This window comes from Arachis hypogaea, chromosome 11 (genome assembly GCF_003086295.3).
Source record: "Arachis hypogaea cultivar Tifrunner chromosome 11, arahy.Tifrunner.gnm2.J5K5, whole genome shotgun sequence".
In the NCBI taxonomy this organism is placed as follows: Eukaryota; Viridiplantae; Streptophyta; class Magnoliopsida; order Fabales; family Fabaceae; genus Arachis; species Arachis hypogaea.
Genome location: NC_092046.1, coordinates 140,275,177 through 140,296,132, shown reverse-complemented (window position 1 = coordinate 140,296,132; position 20,956 = coordinate 140,275,177). Strand labels below are relative to the sequence as shown.

At 39.5% G+C, this 20,956-nt stretch overlaps 1 protein-coding gene across 1 annotated transcript; it reads right to left on the bottom strand.

Annotated features, from left to right (window-relative positions):
* Nucleotides 1-332: 332 nt before the first annotated feature.
* On the bottom strand, nt 333-752 carry LOC112722016 (uncharacterized mitochondrial protein AtMg01250-like). Its single transcript, XM_025773002.1, has one exon. It carries the CDS (start codon nt 750-752, stop codon nt 333-335), a length of 420 nt encoding a protein of 139 aa, XP_025628787.1.
* Nucleotides 753-20,956: the final 20,204 nt, after the last annotated feature.

Here is a 20,956-nt window from a genome sequence, read left to right as displayed (position 1 = left end):
CAGGAGGGCTGTGTTCCTAATCACGGCGTCACCTACTCCCAATCCACCCAACTTCTTAGGAGCCTGAACCATTTCCCACTTAACCATCGGCACACCATTTCGACCGTCCTCCTTGCTCCATAGGAATTGTCACTGCAACGAAATCAACCTTTCTGCCACTGTTTTCGGCATCTTGTATAGACTCAAATAGTACACAGGCAAGCTATTCAACACAGATTTAATAAGGACTAGCTTACCCGCTTTATTGAGTATTTTTGCCTTCCATAAGCTAAGTTTCTCCTTGACTTTATCAATAATAGGTTTCCAAGTGCTTACCAGCCTTGGGTTTGCTCCTAGCGAGATGCCCAGATACCTAATTGGAAGATTAGCCTCCTTACAACCCAATGAGTTACACATGTTGTAGGTCCACTGCTGATCACAATTGATTGGATTAGACTTGACTTGTCATAGTTGATACTTAACCCCGATATCAACTCAAAACACCTTAGCAGCCTGGCATAGTTCTTAATGGTCTCTTCCTCCAGTGGACAGAATAATATAGTGTCATCCGCGAATTGGAGGTGTGACAACTCTATATTATTCTTTCCAACCAACAGAGGCGAGATACGTCTGTTTCTGACTGCCTCCCCTAATATCCTATGCAGAACATCAACAACAAGAACAAATAAAAATGGGGACAATGGGTCACCTTGTCTCCAGCCCCTCTCCATCTTAAAAGGTTTAGATGGTAAGCCATTTATCAGTATTGACATTGATGCAGTACCAACACATTCCTTCACCCATTCTCTCCACCTCCAACCAAACCCATCTTCTGTAACACTATATCCACAAAGCTCCATTTTACCCGATCATAAGCCTTCTGAAAGTCCAATTTAATGATAGCTACTTTCTTCTTTCTCATCTTTAACCATTGCACTGTTTCGCAAGCAATAAGAGCCCCATCATGTATTTTTCGACCCTTCACGAATGCGCTCTGCGTCTCCCCTACTAGACCTGGCATCACTGATCTCAATCGTCTGACCATCACTTTAGAGATCACTTTATATACACAGCCTACCATGCTAATCGGCCTGAGGTCCTTGATCTCTTTAGCTCCAGTAAACTTAGGTGTTAGGGCCACCCACGTAATATTAGAATCCGCAGGCAATCTTGATGACCGAAAGAATTCCAGAACAGCTGTTGTGAACTCCGTACCAATCTCATCCCAACACTTTTTAATGAAGTTCATGTTATACCCATCACTTCCTGGTGCCTTTGAAGATTCACAATCCCAAACTGCCTCCCTAACCTCTTCCATTGTCGGCATCCTCTCCAAAGCTACGACATCTTCTTCATCAATCCTATTTACCAGGCCATCCCTAAATCCCACAACTGGTGACCTCTCCTGATGATACAACTTCTTATAAAACTCCCTGATAGCGATCTTAATCCGAGCTTGATTTCTTATCAATCTTCTATTAATTATCAGAGCGTCAATACTGTTATTCCTTCTTCTTGCCGATGCTAAGTTATGAAAATACCTAGTATTTTTATCCATATCCTTCGCATGCCTGGATCGGGACATCTGCTTCCAATGTAGTTCCTTTCTCACATACCACCGCTTGCAACAGTTTACTAGAGCCTTTCTTCTAGCCTCCACTGTTTCATCATAAACTCCATTGCCAGCCATATCATCTATCTTCTTGATCTCCTCTCCAAAGCTCTGAATTTTCTTGGCCATGTCACCAAACTTGTCCTTATGCCATCTCCCCAACGGCACCGTTAGAGCCTTCAGCTTATCTGTGAGCTGCATCTCCCCAAGATTTCTCCATTCCTCCCTAACCATTCTTAGGAAACCAGCATGTGTGAACCAAGAATCTAGACTCCGGAAGGGGCGTGGACCACTTCTGAATTTGGAGACGTCAACTATAATTGGGCAGTGATCTGACAACCCTCTTGGGTCTCCTTTTAACTGAATCTCCGGGAACTCCTCAGTCCATTCTACACTCACTAGAGCTCTATCAATACGACTGCAAGAGCGGCCTCTAAACCATGTAAATTGTCGATCATTCAATGGTAAATCCACTAGCTGCATATCTTGAACCTAACCTTTAAAATCCTTTGCAGACGCTGTTAACCTGCCTGACCTTTTCTTTCAACCTGAAGAACCTCATTAAAGTCACCCATATAACACATCGGAACTTGACATAGGCCAGCTATAAAACTCAATTCCTCCCACACTGTAAGTTTCTCCGCTCTAGTGTGAGCACCATATACCAAACAAAAGGCACAGTTAAATCCATTCTTTAATAGGACTCCTTCAACACATAACCATCTACCTCCTTTGTAACAGTTATTCATTCTGAACAGCGTATCATCCCATATTAACAACAGACCCCCAGACGTTCCTTCTGATCCTATATACTCCCACCCCACAGCATCATTTTCCCAAATACGTATTACATCAAACTTAGTCACAACCTGTAGTTTAGATTCAACCAAACCTAACATATTTAGTTTTTGCTTCTTTTTTAGTTCTTTCACCATACTCAGCTTCTCAACACCCCGTAGTCCCCTAACATTCCAGGAACTAAAAATCATTTCACATATGTATTACACACCTTATTGAGCTTTTTTGGTCTGCATCTCCGTACCTTTTCTTTTTTCTTTGCCATCCTCCGTTTTTGAGCTAGTGCTTCATTCTGTTCTTGAAGAATTGCCATAATATCCTCATCTTCGTCGTACTGCACCGCTCCTGCCTCAACAGCTAATTCCCACACCTTCTTATTTTCCAACATCTGTTCTGCCCTATCATGAGCCATTCCATCTTTGTTCTTCAGATTACCAGCACCAAAATCCAAGCCAGTCCCAGCTTCAGCACAGCCATCATCAAACCTCGCACCATTCAACTTCGCACACACTTCCAACTTGCCTCCATCTTGTTCTATTATGTCTCCGTCATCCATAGCAGTCTGTTCGACCACTATTCCACTGATCTCAGCGTCTTCATCAGATCCGCCATCCCTGCAAGACGTCGCTAGTAATGTCAAACCTTAACCAAACCTTAATTTATAACCCCAAACCTTAATTTAAATAAATTTTAAATAAATTTTATAAATTTTATAACCCCAAACCTTAACCAAACCTTTATATATGAAAGACGTCGCTAGTAATGTCATCTCTCTTTTTTTTCTGAATACTCTCCTTCTCATCTTTTTTATCAAAACAAAATTTTAAGCTACCTTATTTTTTCTTCATTTCTATCACCATTTTCATTATCTTAGAATGAATCAATCCTCAACGAAGTAAAATCAATCATAATTCTATCATCGTTCTGTTGAAAAGTCCTTGACAAAAGTAACCAAGATAAAAGCCCTTACCTTTAAACAGTGCGTTTTGGCGCACGTGCGTTGAAATAAAGGAAGGAAAAAGAGGAACATGTGTCTAGTCCAAAGAGGGTAGAATTGAAGGTGAAATAATAGATTTTGGTTCCAAAATCATTTCCTTCTTTATTCTATGATATCATTCAATTTGTTAATTATTATTTTTGTGGTCTTTTGATATTCTTTTTGTTTCTTCTCTATAACGGATGAAACTCAGACCTTTTGATTTTGAGCTATTTAAGATTTTGTTCAAATTCTTACTTTGGACTAAATCTTCATGTTAATTATGCCATTTTATTTTCTTACCTTTGTCTTGTTTCATCTTTACAAATTAGGACTTAGGGTTTTGATTGGTAAAAAAGATGAGAAGAAGAAGGAGAGGTTTCGAAGAGAAATAAGGATTTGCATGACATTATTAACACCAACAAGCCACTTAGGATTGAAAACTAACGGCATCTCTCATAGACTAACATTTAGTTAGAAATGTCAAATGCATATAATCTTTTATAGTTATAAAATTTATTTAAATTAGTCATAGTAAGTATTGTCAGCACCTCAATCTTTCATTATTAGAAATAACTATTTACTCTTTTTTTTAGAAAAAAAATAATCATTTGTACCTGTTTCGAGGGTTACCTAAAACTGGGTTGTGTTTGGGCTTGAACGTGAGGTCTAAGCTCTTAATGAGATGATCTCTGACTTATCCTGCGTCAAGCAGCTGTCGTCCGAGTTGTTTGTTGGAAGATGGAGGGTGGTACTTGCAAAGCGCTCCAATGCCTAAGTCAGCAAGGGTCTTAGCAGGTTTTAGTGTATTGGAACTTAAGTGTACCTGAGGGTGTCAGTGTATTTATAGGTGATGAACCAATAACCACCATTGGAGTAGTTCCACTTCTGGTGGTGGATAACCGTTCTTTTATCTAAGGGTTGTTGAGATCTCTCTTCTAGAAGTGGTGAGAAATATTAGGGGTTAGTTATAACTCCTTTGGAGTGAAGAGTGTTACCATGCAGCGCTTTGGTCCGACCTATGAAGAGGTCGGTTATGGGCAGCTGCATTTTGGGCTTTCTCTGCCTTTGGGCCTGGCTTATGCTTTGGGTCAGGGGGAGCGATGTGGAAGTTGGCATGCATCTGGCAAGGCAGACACTTTTTAATAAAGTCGGTCGCGTCCTTTTGCAAGGTCGGCCAAAAGAATCCATCTCGGACCACCTTCCTAGCTAGAGATCGTGCTCCGAGATGGTTTCCACAGATGCCATTATGTACTTTCTTCAAGACTTCTTCAGTTTTGCAAGTCGGGACACATTTCAACAAAGGTGTAGATACTCCTCTTTTGTAAAGGACGTTTTGTACCAAGGTATAGTTTTGTGCTTCTCTCCGAATTTTCTTCACTTCCTTTTGCCCTTTGGAAAGAATGTTGAATTTCAGATATTCAATAAAGGGAGTCATCCATCCGATGTTTAAGCAAAAAACAGGTAAAATATCCGACTTCTTATCTGGCTTAATAACGGAGGGCCCTTGAGGGTTTCTTGTATCAAACTTCTGTTGTTTCCCCCAGGTTTGGTACTTGCTAATTTAGAAAGGGCATCTGCTTTACTATTAAGTTCACGAGTTATGTGTCGAACCTCGGTGTCAAAGGAATTGCTGAAGATACTCAAGTGTTTTCTCCAAGTACCTCTTTATATTGGGATCTTTTGCCTGGTACTCTCCATTGATTTGAGAGGTTACTATTTGAGAATCACTGAAGACTACCACTTTGGTCGCTCTAACTTCTTTGACGAGTTTCAATCCTGCAATCAGAGCTTCATACTCGGCTTGATTATTGGAAGCAGGAAATTCAAACTTCAGGGAGAGCTCTATTTGCGTCCCCTCTTCATTGACCAATATGATGCCCGCACCACTCTCGAATTTATTGGAGGATTCATCTACATAAAGATTCTAGGTCATGGAGTTTTCATTCTTGTCTCTTGTATACTCTGTTATGAAGTCGGTGAGACATTGAGCTTTGATGACTATCCGAGTTTCATACCTTAGGTCGAACTCGGATAGTTCTATGACCCTCTGTACCCTCCAACATGTTATATCTGTCTTTTGCAGGATCTGTTTCATGGGTTGATTTGTTCGGACTCTTATGGTGTGTGCCTGGAAGTAAGGTCGAAGTCTTCTAAATGCCACGATTAAAGCATATGCAAATTTCTCAATTTTTTGATACCTTAATTCTAGCCCTTGTAGAAATTTACTAGCGAAATAAATTGGATGTTGTCCGACCTCATCTTCTCGTATCAGTGCTGGTGCTACTGCCTTCTCAGTGACAGCTAAGTACAACACGAGCTCTTCTCCCGTTTCTGGTCGGGTAAGGATGTGTGGTTGACTTAAGAATTTCTTGAATTCTTTAAAGGCTTCCTCACATTCAAAAGTCCACTCAAATTGGCATCATTTTCTAAGTAGTGAAAAAAGTGGCAAGGATCTCAATGCTGATCCTGTCAAAAATTTGGACAAGGCTGAAAGTCAGCCATTCAACTATTGGACTTTTTTCAAACAAGTCGGGCTCCTCATCTCTAAGATTGCTCTACACTTGTCAAGGTTAGCCTCAATTTCCCTTTGTGTGAGCAAAAATTCCAAAAATTTTCCTGCTTCTACTGCAAAGGTGCATTTGGTGGGATGTAGTCTCATTTCATGTCTTCTTATGGTGCTGAAGACTTGTGAGAGGTCGGACAGGAGATTTGCCTCATCCTTAGTTTTTACTAACATGTCGTCCATATATACCTCCATTAAGTTTCCGAGGTGAGGTGCGAACATCTTGTTCATCAACCTTTGATACGTGGCTCCTACATTTTTTAATCAAAATGGCATGACCACATAGCAGTAATTTGCTCTGGGTGTGATAAACAACGTCTTCTCCTGATCCGACTTGCACATCGGGATTTGATTGTATCCCGAATATGCATCCATGAATGATAGATACTGGTATCCTGAAGAGGAATCCACCAAAGCATCGATATTGGGCAGGGGATATGGGTCCTTCAGACAGGTTTTGTTGAGGTCGGTATAATTGACACACATCCTCCATTTCCTATTTTGCCTTTTTACCAGCACCACATTTGCTAACCATGTCGGATACTTGACCTCCCTGATGAATCCGGCTTCTAGTAGGGCTTGAACTTGTTCTTCGACCACTTGAGCTCACTCTGGTCCGAGCTTACGACGTCTTTGTTGCACAGGTCAGGACCCGGGATAGACCGCTAGCTTGTGCGTCATGAATTCAGGGTCTATACCGGGCATGTCAGCAGCCTTCAAGCGAAGAGATCGGAATTCTCCTGTAGGAGTTTTACGAGCTCCTTCTTCAAATATGTTCTTATATTAACTCCTATGTTGGTATTTTTTCCGACTTCTTCTCCGATTTGGATCTCTTCTGTCTTTCCTTCAGGCTGTGGTCATAGTTCATCTCTTCCTCGGACTCTTCCAAGCTCAATGGAATTGACTTCCTTTCCTTTACCTTGTAGATTCAAGATTTTATTATAACATTTTCTTGCCAGCTTTTGATCTCCCTTGATGGTTGCAATTCCTTCCTGTGTTGGGAATTTCATGCATAGATGAGGAGTAGAAACAACAGCTCCCAGCCAATTTAGTGTTGTCCTGCCAATTAGGGCATTGTAGGCTGAAGCTACATCCACAACAATGTAGTCAATGCTTAGGGTTTTTGACTTCAATCCCTTTCTAAAAGTAGTATATAGGGAAATGAACCCTAATGACCTAATTGGCGTATCTCCCAACCCGAAGAGAGTATCCGGGTAAGACTTTAATTCCTTTTCTTCCAATCCTAACTTGTCGAATGTAGGTTTGAATAGTATGTTGGTTGAGCTTCCTTGGTCCACTAAGGTCCTGTGTAAATTTGCATTAGCAAGTATCATGGTGATTACAACGGGGTCATCATTCCCAGATGCTATTCCTTGCACATCCTCCTTTGTGAAAGAGATGGTCGGAAGATCAGGAGTCTCTTCTCCGACATAGTAGACTTCTTTTAAGTATCTCTTTCGAGACGACTTGGTCACTCCTCCGCCAGTAAAACCTCCTGCTATCATGTGGACATGTCGCTCTGGAGTTTGTGGGGGCTGACCTTTTCGGCCGACTTCTTTGTTCTCTCTCTTCCTCTTTCCATGACCGTCTGATATTTTCATGAGATATCTATCTAACCAACCTTCCCTGGCCAGTTTTTTTTATCACATTTTTTAAGTCGTAACAGTCATTTGTAGAGTGCCCATACAGCTTATGGTACTCACAATACTCGTTACGGCTTCCCCTCTTCTTATTTTTGATCGGACGCGGGGAGGAGGGGAAGAGGGAAGCTTCTCGATGTGGCAAATTTTCCTATAGACATCCACGAGAGAAACTCATAGTGGGTTGTAATTGTGATACCTCCTAGGTTTTTCCGAGTTATACTCTTAGTTCTTGTTGGGCTCTTTTTCCTTTTCTCGTGCTTGATGAGGATGCCCTAGTCGCCAGTTTGGTTCTCGCAGCCTGACGTTTTCTTTTATATTGATGTATTTTTTAGCCTGTTCCTGTACATTGCTCAAGGAAGTCGGGTGTCTTTTTGAGATGGACTGGGAAAATGGGCCTTCTCGGAGACCATTGACTAATCCCATTATTATTGCCTTGGTGGGTAAGTTTTGGATTTCCAAGCAGGCCTTGTTGAATCTCTCCATGTAATTTTTGAGGGATTTGCCGACTTCCTGTTTAACTCCGAGTAAAATGGGCGTGTGCTTGACCTTGTCCTTTTGAATTGAAAATTGCATGAGGAATTTTTGCGCAAGGTCGTCGAAACTAGTAACTGACCTAGGTGGGAGGCTGTCAAACCATTTCATGGTCGACTTTGTTAAGGTTGTCGGGAAGGCCTTGCAGTGAGTAGCATCTGAGGCGTCAGCCAAGTACATTTGACTTTTGAAGTTACTTAGGTGGTGCCTCGGGTCAGTCGTCCCGTCATACAGGTTCATGTCTGGGCTTTTGAAGTTTCTAGGAACTCTCGCCCGCATGATGTCTTTGGTGAAAAGATCTTCTCCTCCTAACGGGGTGTTTTCCCGAGTTGTATGCGAATTCCTGCCTCGGAGGTCAGATTCTAACTTTGAGAGCTTTTCTTCCAGCTCTCTTCGCCGTTTAATTTCTCTCTTCAGATTTCTCTCTGCCTCCCGTTGTCACTCTAACTCTTGCTCTAGTTGCTCAAGTCAGCCATGATGTCCATGTAGCAGCTCCATGAAGTCGGTGGAATGGGGTTGGTTTTCTCCTTCCGGATGGTGAACCTCGGAGGGGATTCTTTGATGGTGATGATCGCCTGACGTGCCTTCACCATGTGGTCCCTCCATCCTTGAAGGAGGTGCCACAAGAGCTTGGTTGTTGTTGACCATGTCTTGATACTCTGGATCTGATTCCGATGTTGTGCGTCCGTCTTCAAGGTGATCGTCCGCCATGGAGTGTCGATTTTCAGGTCCCCAACAACGGTGCCAATGTTCCGAGGGTTACCTGAAACTGGGTTGTGTTTGGGCTTGAACATGAGGTCCAAGCTCTTAATGAGATGATCTCCGACTTATCTTGTGCCAAGCAGCCATTGTTCGAGTTGTTTGTGGGAAGATGGGGGGGGGGATGGTACCTGCAAAACAGTCCGATGCCTAAGTCAGCAAGGGTCTTAGTAGGATTTAGTGTATTGGAACTTAAGTGTACTTGAGGGTGTTAGTATATTTATAGGTGATGAACCAATAACCACCATTGGAGTAGTTCCACTTCTGGTGGTGGATAATCGTCCCTTTATCTAAGGGTTGTTGAGATCTCTCTTCTAGAAGTGGGTGAGAAATATTAGGGGTTAGTTATAACTCCTTTAGAGTGAAGAGTGTTACCATGCAGCGCTTTGGTCCGACAAATGAAGAGGTCGGTTAGGACAGTTGTATTTTGGGCCTTTTCTGCCTTTAGGACTGGTTTATGCTTTGGGCCAGGTATGAACAATACCCATGAACTTTGCACTGACAAAAGTATCTATCAAATAAGAAAACTAACGTTATATTCATAAAAGATATATTATGTGTGACAAAAGTATCCAAACTCTAATTTTTGTTGACTTTTAATAAAATTTCTAAATTACCCCAACATTTATCTTCAACATCAACTCAATACCATTTCTTCTGCCGTAAATGCCAAACTTTCACAACCCTCCATTGCCACCATCTTAACCATATTTTCTCTTCTTTACTACTCCACCATATCTAGTACTATGACAACGCTAACATTAACTACCTCAACAAATCTATGGTTATATTGAAGCAGAGCAAAACGAAAGAAAGCAAAACTTGGATTCGGTGGCAAGTTGGAGCTTGCAGCGGTACTGGACAGCGATGACATCAACATCTCTTTTGTCTATTGTCACCTTCTTCTCTCTCAGCGACCATCTCCCCAGCAACGAATCCTGATAGAGATTATTCCAAAATCATTAAAATCAACCATAGTAAGAGTTTAATCCAGTTTCATACAAATTAATAAAAGAAAAAAAATACAAAACAATCAAAAACTCATAATTATAAACATTATTCCAAATTTTTGTCATACAGATCCCATCTTTTATGGGTATAACAATTTTCTTGTTTGATAGGTACTTTTGTCAGCGTTCAGAAAGTTTATGAGTACAAATTGTTGTTTTTTCTTTTTTTTTTCTTATTTCTAATAGACGGGACCTTGGATTTTTTTATTTAAATTAATAAAATATAATATTTATTGAATTGTATAATGTGTAGATAAATTACTATTTTTAAATAACCGTTACACATTTCGGATACACAGTAAAAAAAACTATTAATTACATAAATCAGAGACTGTGTTCTTAGGATATGATCCAGATTAAAAAAAAAACTTGGTTGCACTCGGAATATGACCATACAAACATGTCTAATACGTACTCTAATTACTTAAATTCAACTATCCTAACATAAAAACTGATTAATTAAAATAAGTTAATCCAACATGTCATTATTCTAATATATTTTTTAACTAATTAAATCGAAATATCCTATCATATATTCATATCAACTAAAACTAAATAAGTCAAAATATCTTAACATGTTAACTAATCAACTAATTAAAATAAGGGATAGACAAACCAACCTTAAAATTCAATACCTCGACCACATGTTACGTCGCATTTAGTCTGTTAATATTTTTTGAGTGCACGTAATTCTGATGTTGAGCCATATATGCTTTTAAAACTTTCCAAAACTAACAAAATCACTCAAATGAAAAACATCTCAAATGCACTTTATATACAATCGAGCTCAATATATCTCGAGTACTGAGACCACAAATCATTACACACATATCTTGGGCACCGAATATCCGTTTTCAGCATTTATATCACATCCCGGAATGCACCTAAGATATGTAACATTGAGCATGTGCCATATTCCGATTACTACATATCTGAGATGCATTTTTTTTATATATTTTCGAACACAGTACATAACATATATAGATAAATATTTGGCCATTACATAATTCAGTAAAAATTATATTTTATTAAATTAAATAAAAAAGTTCATGGGACCTTTTTCATTTCAAAACTTACAAATTAGTTTTAAAATGTATTAAAAACACTCTTAATTTTTAAAATCTAAAAATATATGCATAACAATTTTTTTATTTATCAATCACAAAATATTAGCTCATACATTTGAAAATCACAACTAACTATATTACCAGACCACCTAGATTCTAAGTTCCAACACATGAATATTAAAGTAAATTACGTTTGACTCCAAAATATTCAGATTTCCAACCAAAAAAATCCTTAAAATTGATAAATGACATTGTGATTCTCTAAAACTTCATCAATGTATAACATTTTCAATGCTTCTGTTTTAAAAACATTTGTATACTTCTATAGATGGTGTATGTTCTTGGGTGAGTAACCTGGATATAACTCGGTCCCTGATAGTCGATGCCGAGTTGTTGTCCTCAACGCCGAGCTACGGGCTTTGAAGGTCTGAGTTCTTGTCCAAAGATATATCACGTTACGGAGGGTGTGAACAAAGGGGGAGTGTACCTGCATAAGGCACTCCGATACTTAAGTTAGTATTGTGAATTCAATGTCTCGTCTCAGGATAAAATATCATACCTTTATAGGTGAGGTAGAATAGGTTGGCTATGCTTCCATTGATCATGTATATTGAAGAGCAGTTATTAGAGATTAGTAGGTTACAGTATCTGGTCAGACGTTTTTATTCCAAGCTATAATCCATTGAGTCAAATTATAACACATAATACCGAGCTGTAACGCCTGATGCCGAGTTATAGTGTATAACGCCGAGTTATGATTTTGGATTTGTAACAGCCATATCATAGCCCCAATCTTGGCCTAGAAATGCATTTTAATGAAGCAGGTTGAGCTTTTGCTGAGCCATAACTCGGCCATTGAATTAGCCTTGGAGCCTCCAGTTCAAGATGCTTTATTAAAAGATTATTTAATTGCGATTTCTATTGATATGAGTAGGAGAGAGAAAAATTAAATGCCCATTAAGGAATGTGCGTGTTCCCAATGTGCTGTATTTCCTTTGATGTAACTGATGGGATGGTTGGGGTGGAATTCAAAACAGTTTTGTAGTGGTTAATTAAAATCTTTGGAATCTAAAAGGTTGTGTTAGGTTGCACTAGTTTTCCTTGTTATCAGAAACATTGTGAAGAAGCATGAGTAAAAGAGGTACGCTGTTTTTCTCTTTGTTCTCTTGTAATTTCTGTTATTCTTCATCTTTGCTTGAGTCATTCTGATGGGTTTTGAGAAAGAGAGAAAGGAGAAGGTTGATTGGTCATATGATTGGGTAAATGATGATGTTAGAAAACGTTATTTTCTGTTCTTAGATGAAGAAGCTGTCAAGGAGATAGATAAGAGTAAGATTGTTAAGTGTGGTTTGGGGTTCGTTTAGAGCTATTCCCTTGTTCTTCTAGTGATCGTGTGTATCATAAGGGAGAAAGATTTGAATATTTCTATATGTATAGTTGTGTTCTGGAGGAGTTGAGGGTGAAGCTTCCCTTCACTGATTTTCAATACCAGGTTCTGAAACAACTGAACTGTGCGCCCTCACAACTCCACCCAATGGTTGGGCTTTTTTGCGGAGCTTCAAAGTTTTGATGGAGTTTCTGGAGGAGACTCCTTCTGTGGAGTTATTCTTCTCTTTATTCCATGCAAAAGGTATCTGGAAGGGGGGTTTGGTGAACTTGAACAGCTCGCCGAGGTTTGCTGTCTTCAAACTCTGTAAGTCTTCGTTTAAAGACTTTAAAGAAATGTATTTGAAAGTTACAAATGCTGAGGGTGATTTCTCTTTTTATATGTACGAGCATTTGGGGGAGAAATTCCCCCTTTGGTGGTGTTCAGAGCCTCAAAATATTCTGGGGCCTGAAACCATTAGTGCAAGGGTTGAATGTATTATTGAATACCTAGTGGATGTTGTTGATCGGAAGGAATTGATTTCGGTTTTTGATTTACTTCAGTGGGAAGAAAATAGGCAAGCTATGGTAGAATACCTAGGTGAGATTTTGAATTGTTGATTTGTATGTTTTGACTTTATAATTTGATAACTGGATGTTTTGTTTTAGGAAGAAAGTATCCCAGGGTATCCGCTGCCACCTTAAGAACTCAGGTAAAAAGCAAAAACCTTGAGAAAGAGGGGTCGACTTCGAAGGCTGATAAAGTTGCTGGTGTTGGCGAGGTTAATCAGCCTCGGCCGAGAAGAAAAAAGGTTATAATGAAGAAGAGAAAGACGGATGTAGTGGATCTATCTGAAGGTTCTGATGAAGATAGAGAGGAAGTTCCGATTGAAGAGATACATGCTTTTATGGAAAATCCAAAGAAGTTGCATGACATTGCCAACCAAAATGACGGCTCATTTGTCTGGGAGAAGGATTTTCCCTATATGGTCATTGCCGACGAGGTTTTTCAATCGTCGGCAGATGTTTCTTTGGTGAACGAGGTTGGGGATGTTGCCATTGGTCAATACATGCAGGTATCATTTTTGCTGTTTATTAGTATTATATATATGTTTTTTTTTGTTAATCAGCATGGTGCTTTTGGTTTTGTAAGGTGCTTGGTTTTTGGTTGGTCAGCTTAGGGCATAGCCAAGAAAATAAGCATAGGAAGCTTGCTGGGCAGAAGCAAGATCCAAGTTTGTAGGAGGAGTTAGCATTAAAAAACATTAAAGTAGCTGAGCTGGAGTCTAAATTATCTGAGAAGGAGAAAGAGTTGAAGTCGATGAAAGTGAATTATGCAAAGGAGGTGGAAGATCTTAAGAAGAAGGAGGCCAACCTCTCTAGCATGAGTGCTCAAGTAATTGAAGTAACAGCAAAGTTAAAAGAGGTGGAAATTTTGGATTCGTTTGTTGAAGGTTTTGAATGGGTTTCATTGTAGGCAAAGTTTTTGGTCCCAGAATTTGATTTTTCCCCAATGGATCCAGGCAAGATCGTCCGACATGGGGTTTTGGTGGAGGATGACGGTGCAATTGAGGAAGAAGAGGAGAATATTGATTAGCTTACCTTATATGTAATTTATAATTTGCGAATACTGATGTTTATGCTACTTGGGTCTGTTTGCTCTGTATGGAGCTTTTGTTGACTTATTTATAATTTGCTAAATCTTTATGTTAGATTAGCGATAGTTGATGGTAAATATGACTTGCTGCCAATTTTGTTTGAGATTGTTATTTGTTTGCTGTGAGCTGTTGCATATGCAAATGTTTGATTTAACTTTAGAAATACCTATGTTTGCTGGTGGTATTTGTTTTTGTTAGAGTTTACATGACCTCAGTCAATAATTTGCTTGATTAGTGTATCTCAAAGAGATGTAATTTGGGAACCTGGACTTGCAGGGGTAGATCAAATTTGTAGTTTTGTTAGATATAGGTCAAAAGTTTGACCTTTGCGCTTGCGAATATAGTTCGGTAAGTTAAGGTTAGAGGTGTCAGTAAAAATAGACAAGACAAATTAGAGGTCTAGAATTATATGATATTTTATTGACCTTTGTTTACAAAGGTGCAGGTAGGCATGCCTCGTTAAAACCTCTCCAAGCAAAACCTTTTTTGGAAAAAATCTTGGTAGTAGAAAAAAGAGTACAAGCCTATCCCTGACTTTAACTATAGTATTGTTTTAAAGAAGAGAGATTCCAGGTATTAGATATGGTTGTACCATTCAAATATTGGAGTCGATATGCTCCATTTCTGAGGACTTCAACAATTCTGAATGGGCCTTCCCAATTTGCGGCGAGCTTTCCATGTGATGGTGGTCGGCGGGCCTGCTCTGTTTTCCGAAGAACCAAATCGTTTAGCTGGAAAGATTGGGGATGGACCTTAGCATTGTGGCGCTGAGCTATGATTTGTTGCGCTGCTCGGTGCCGGAGAGTTACAATATCCCTGATTTCTTCAAGTGTATCGAGGTCTATCTGCCGAGCTTGATGTTGGTCGTCTATTTGAGTTCTGATTGAGGATTAAGATACTTCTAAGGGAATCAATGCTTCTGATCCGTATACCATCCAAAAGGGTGTTTCTTTTGTTGTTGAGTGGATTGTGGTGTTGTATCCCCATACCAATTCAGGGATTAATTTGGCCCATAGTCCTTTTGCATCATCAAGTTTCTTTCGTAAAGTATGTAAGATGACTTTGTTGGCAGCTTTTGCCGAGCCGTTTGTTTATGGATGTTCTACCGATGAGAAGTGATGCTTGATTTTGAGATTCTATAAAAAAGAGGTAAACTTGTGATCAGCGAACTAGCGACCATTATCAGTGATAATGTGCCGAGGTATGCCAAACCTGCAGACAATGTTCTTCCATACAAAAGATATTATTTGTTTTGATGTTATTTTGGCTAGGGGTTGGGCTTCTATCCATTTCGAAAAGTAGTCAATTGCAACAATTACAAATTTTACCTGTCCCTTTGCTAAAGGGAATGGGCCGAGTATATCGAGCCCCCAATGATTGAAAGGCCAACTTATCTCGAAGCTATGAAGGTCCTCGGCCGGAAGATGTGTGATTGGGCAGTGCCTCTGGCAATTGTCACAATGTTTGACTTTGTTGTTACGATCTTGTTGCAAAGTTGTCCAGAAGAAGCCAGCGCATAGTATTTTGGATGACAAACTTCGTGCTCCAACATGAGTGCCACATATACCTTCATGTGCTTCAGCAAGCGCAAGCTCAGCCTTCGACCTAGAAAGACACTTAAGAAGTGGACGAGAAAAACCTCGCCTATATAGAGAATTGTTATATATGGTAAAGAAAGATGCCTGCCGGCGAAATTGCCGAGCATTAGTAATTTTGTCTGGAATTACTCCAGTATTGAGATATTCTATGTAGGGTGTATGCCAATCTTCTTCCTGTGTAGCACTTAAAATTTCGGTTAGTTTTATGCTCGGTTCATATAGCAAAGATTGATATAAAGTAAAAGTTGGTATTTGTGTACTAGCGAGCTTAGATAAGATATCAGCTCAGCTATTGTGCTCAATTGTTGAGAAGTTAGAAATAATCTTTTTGACAATATCCAAGTATTTTGCTAATAGGGGGTCCTTCACTTGAAAGAAATCATTTACCTGTTGGACGACTAGCAAAGAGTTACAGTATACCTTTAAGTTTGAAATTTTAAGTTCAGCTGCGAGCCTTAGGCCTGCAATTAGAGCTTCATATTCTGTTTGATTGTTGCTTGCCTTGAAAGAAAGATGTAGAGATTGTTCCAGGACTATGCCATTTTCATCTTCAAGTAAAACTCCGGCCCCACAACCTTGGGGGTTGGATGCCCCATCCACATATGAAGTCCACTGTTTTGAGTTGTTCTCCGAGCTTGGTACGGTGAATTCGGCTATAAAATTAGCAATATACTGAGACTTTATTGGACCTCAGCTTTGGTATCTGGTGTCGAACTCGGAAAGTTCTACAGACCATTTTACCTGTCGGCCAACCAGCTCTGGTTTTTGTAGCACTTGTCTTAATAGCTGATCAGTTCGAATGTGGACTACGTGGGTTTGAAAATAAGGTCAGAGACGCCAAGTTGAGAAAACTAAAGCCAAAGCTAATTTTTTTATCTTTGAGTAGCGAAGCTCGGCATTCTGTAAGGATTTACTAATGAAGTAAATCGGCTGTTCTTGCTTGTTCCTTTCTGTGACAAGAATAGAACTTATTGCCCAGTCAGTGACAGATAAATATAAAAAAAAGTTCTTCTCCCCGAAGGGATTGTATAAAATTGGTGGTTTTGAAAGAATGTTTTTTATGCTAGTAAAAGCCTCTTCACACTCATTAGTCCAATTAAAGTTGTTTTTCTTTTTTAGAGTTTGGAAAAAATAGAAAGATTTAGATGCTAAACAAGGCAGGAATCTAGATAATGCAGCAAGTCTCCCTATTAGTCGTTGGACTTCTTTGATTGTTTGTGGACTTGTCATGTCCAATATAGCTAGGCATTTCTCAGGATTGGCTTTAATTCCTCGGTTAATAAGAGAAGCCAAGGAATTTACCTCCCTGAACTTCGAAGGCGCATTTCTCTGGGTTAAGTCTCATATTGTAATGACGAATTTGGTTGAAGATCTCTAAGAGGTCGTCGAGGTGGCTGTGACTGAGCTTTGTTTTGGCCACCATGTCGTCGACGTAAACTTCGAGGTTTTTGCCGATTTGATTAGTGAATACCTTGTCCATAAGATGTTGGTATGTTGCCCCTGCATTCTTAAGTCCAAACGGCATAAATTTATAATAGTAATTTTCATATTCAGTAATAAATGCTGTTTTATTTTGATCAGATAGATGTATTAGAATCTAGTTATAACTAGAATATGCATCCATGAAGCTTAATGTTTGATAACCTGAAGCATTATCTACTAAACAGTCAATAGAGGGTAGGAGATATGAATCTTTTGGGCATGCTTTGTTGAGATCGGTGAAATCAACACACATGCGCCATTTACCGTTATGCTTTTTTACCATGACGACGTTTGCCAACCATGTTGTGAAGCGGATTTCTTGTATGAAGCCAGCATTGATCAGTTTTCTGGTTTCCTCTAAGGATGCCTGCTTCTTTTCGAGACCGAGGTTTCGCTTATTCTGGGCTATGGGTCGGAATGACGGATCTAGTACCAATTTGTGTGAAATCACTGATGGACTAATGTCGGGCATGTCAGCAGGAGTCCAGGCAAAGAGATTGGCATGTTGTTGTAGAAAATTTTGAAATGAAACTTTCTCTACCGAACTAAGCGTGGTTCCTACATAAGTAAATTTGTTAGGATCATTGTAAGATAAACCTTTTGTAAGTCCTCTGTTGGGGTTGGTCTTTCGAGAGCCTCGGCCCTTGGGTCAAGATCTGCAAGGGCTGGGAGTTTGACCGAGTTGCAAATGTTATTTACATGCGAACCCATATGACGGTTGGGCTTTTTCAAGCTGATGTTATAACATGGGCGAGCTTCACGATTGTCACTGTGAATAGTCACAATGAGGTCGTCCTGCATAGGAAACTTAACGCAAAGATAAATTGTAGATACTATAGCACTGAACCAATTTAAAAAAGGTCGGCCAAGGATTAAATTATATGGGCTAAAACAGTCAACAATTAAATATTGAACATTTGAAGTTTTGATAATGGATGCTCACCCAGTGTGGTTTGTAACCACACAGATCCCATCACCGGGACCCTTTTCCCTGAAAAACTGACTAAATCTCCAGTGGAAGGTTGAAGCATGTTGTTGTTTAGCTTCATTTCTGAAAGGTGGAATAGAAAAGAGCTTCGGCACTACTCCCTGGATCCAATAGTACTTTTTGTACCAAAAGGTCTCCTAGTTGAATGGTAATGACGACTGGGTCATCTAAATTTGTGGTATTGGTGTTGAAATCAGAGTCCTGGAATGTCAATTGAGGAAAATGGGAGGGTGCTTGGTTGGTGCCGAGGTTTCCCTCAACCAATAACATAGCTCGGTATGAACGCTTCCTTGCTGAGTTTGATGCTCCTCCACCTGCAAAACCCCCAGAAATACAGTTAATAACTCCTCCTGGTTGATTGGGGTGAATTGAGGTTGTCCTTTCTTTGTCACGGGAGTGTTGTCCTACCGACGAATTGTCAGCAGGAAACGGGGTATGCCTTTGTACGTGGCCATTGATATATTTGTCCAAGTGACCTTGTCGAGCTAATCGCTCTAGGAGGTCCTTGGCGATGACACACTCGTCAGTAATGTGGCTGTACTTCTGATGGAAAGTGCAATATTTGGATTTGTCGACATTTTTGCATCTTGATAGGTGATGGCTTTCGCGAAGGCTTGACCAGGTTGGAGTTGAGAATTTCTTTGATGATGTCGTCCCTTTTTGTATTGAACTGAGTGTATGACTCATAACGAGGGGTTAGCTTGAAATTTTTCTTATTGTCCCGAGCTTTATCCTCGTCTTTGTACTGAGGTTTGTCAACCTTCCGAGCTTGTCGAAGTTCCTCAATATCCATTTGTCCTTTTGCCTTTTCGCGAAACTCGGCCAGGGTCTTTGGCTTGGCTACTGCAATTACTTCTTAGAATTTTCCTGGTCGAGGTCCACTCTTGATAGCGTGCAAATGCACCTCGGGATGGAGATCTAGGATGCTCATGACGACTTTTGTAAAATGAGTCATGTAGTCCATCAGGCTTTCATTCGGGCCTTGTTTGATTGTATTCAGGGAGTCCGCGTCATTTAAGTAGATTACAAATCCTGCAAAGTGATCATCGAAAAGCTTTGCTAGTTGCCAAAAATGAGAGATAGAATCTGCAGGCAAAGAACAAAACCAATCAAGTGCAGGGCCGTCTAAATAAGATGGAAAACAACGACATAAGACAGAATCGGAAGCACCATTTACGATCATTATGGATCTGAATTTTTTGAGGTATTTCTTCGGATCTCCTACCCCGTCGTAGAGGGTTAAGGTCGGTGGCAAAGTGAACTTTCTTAGTAGCTCGAAATTCATAACTTCGGCTGTGAATGGATCTGCAGAGTTATCGTGCTCGGTATCCTCGTTTTCTGGTTGACCATCCTCGTTTCGCGGAGGCCGAGCTTCTTGAACTCGAATAGTTTCAACGGATCAGATTGGTGCTCTTCATCCTCTGGTTGTTCATGACGATCATTATTGTTTTCAATTCGAGCATTTGCTGATTCGGCAATCTGATTTTCCATTCTTTGATTTTCTTCTGTCATGCGTTGGTTGGCCTGCGCCATACGTTGGTTGGCTAGTTGTAGCTCGGTTACCATCCGAAGAATTTCAGATGGTGTAGGTAGAGGCGCGTCAGCCGTGGATGTACGCGACAGTACTGAGGCTAATAAATAAAAAAGGCTTTATGTTCTCGACCCTACGGTGGGCGCCAATTATTTTTGGGTGAGTAACCTGGATATAACTCGGTCCCTGACAGTCGATGCCGAGTTGTTGTCCTCAATGCTGAGCTACGGGCTTTGAAGGTCTGAGTTCTTCGTCCAGAGATATATCACGTCGCGGAGGGTGTGAACAAAGGGGGAGTGTACTTGCATAAGGCACTCCGATGCTTAAGTTAGTATTGTGAATTCAATGTGTCGTCTCAGGATAAAATATCATACCTTTATAGGTGAGGTAGAATAGGTCGGCTATGCTTTCGTTGATCATGTATATTGAAGAGTAGTTATTAGAGATTAGTAGGTTATAGTATCTGGTCGGACATTTTTATTCCAAGCTATAATCCGTTGAGTCAAATTATAACACATAATACCGAGTTGTAACGCCTGATGCCGAGTTATGGTGCATAACGCCGAGTTATGATTTTGGATTTGTAACAGCCATATTAATGTATATGTAAAATAGGGCAAAATTCGATGTTCAAACACTATTTATTTTTTTAAACAATTATAATCATTGTATAAAAAAATAATTTAGTTAATGTAAAATTATCAAATATGCAAGATAAAATATTACATTTTTCTAAATATCTTATAACTATATATGAAACCAAGGCCCATTCATTAGTGCGTTTCCTACGTGTCAAGCAGCGCAAGCAATCCACACTATCGTAAACATATTCGAGAGTCTTCCTGAACCTCATGTACAGAATGTACAGAATATGTATAGTAGATTGGATATGAAAATATATGTTACTATGTTATTAATCCTTCTTCTTTCTTTCTAAGTTACCCAAAGTACCCATTGAATCTAAATTTCATTTTACTTTTTAATTTTTTAATTAACTTAAATGCTAATCATGTTACTGTACTACTAGGAAGTAGTAATAATAATAATAATAATAATAATAATTCTTATTATGCATTTTAACTAATATAACATGTATAAATTCCAAAATAATTTTTTCTACATATTTTTATTGTTTCATAGTAATTACTTAATATCTACTCTCTAATAACATATATCTCCAGCTTTTCATGTTTAGCGTATACTAGGTACATCCCAATATATGCTATTATTGTTGAATATCTTAATACTAAGTACATGCTAATATATGCTACTATATTCTTAATATACTTTTGTAACTCACTTTTGTAATCTAGCTGGGTCGGTGCATTCAAAACTTGCCTCGAAACAATGAATTTACTGACAACATCCTCACTACAGAGTTGTTATCATTACA

Coding starts and splice junctions, on each gene's coding strand:
- LOC112722016 (XM_025773002.1), bottom strand. CDS start 752: ATGTCAATACTGATAAATGGCTTACCATCTAAACCTTTTAAGATGGAG.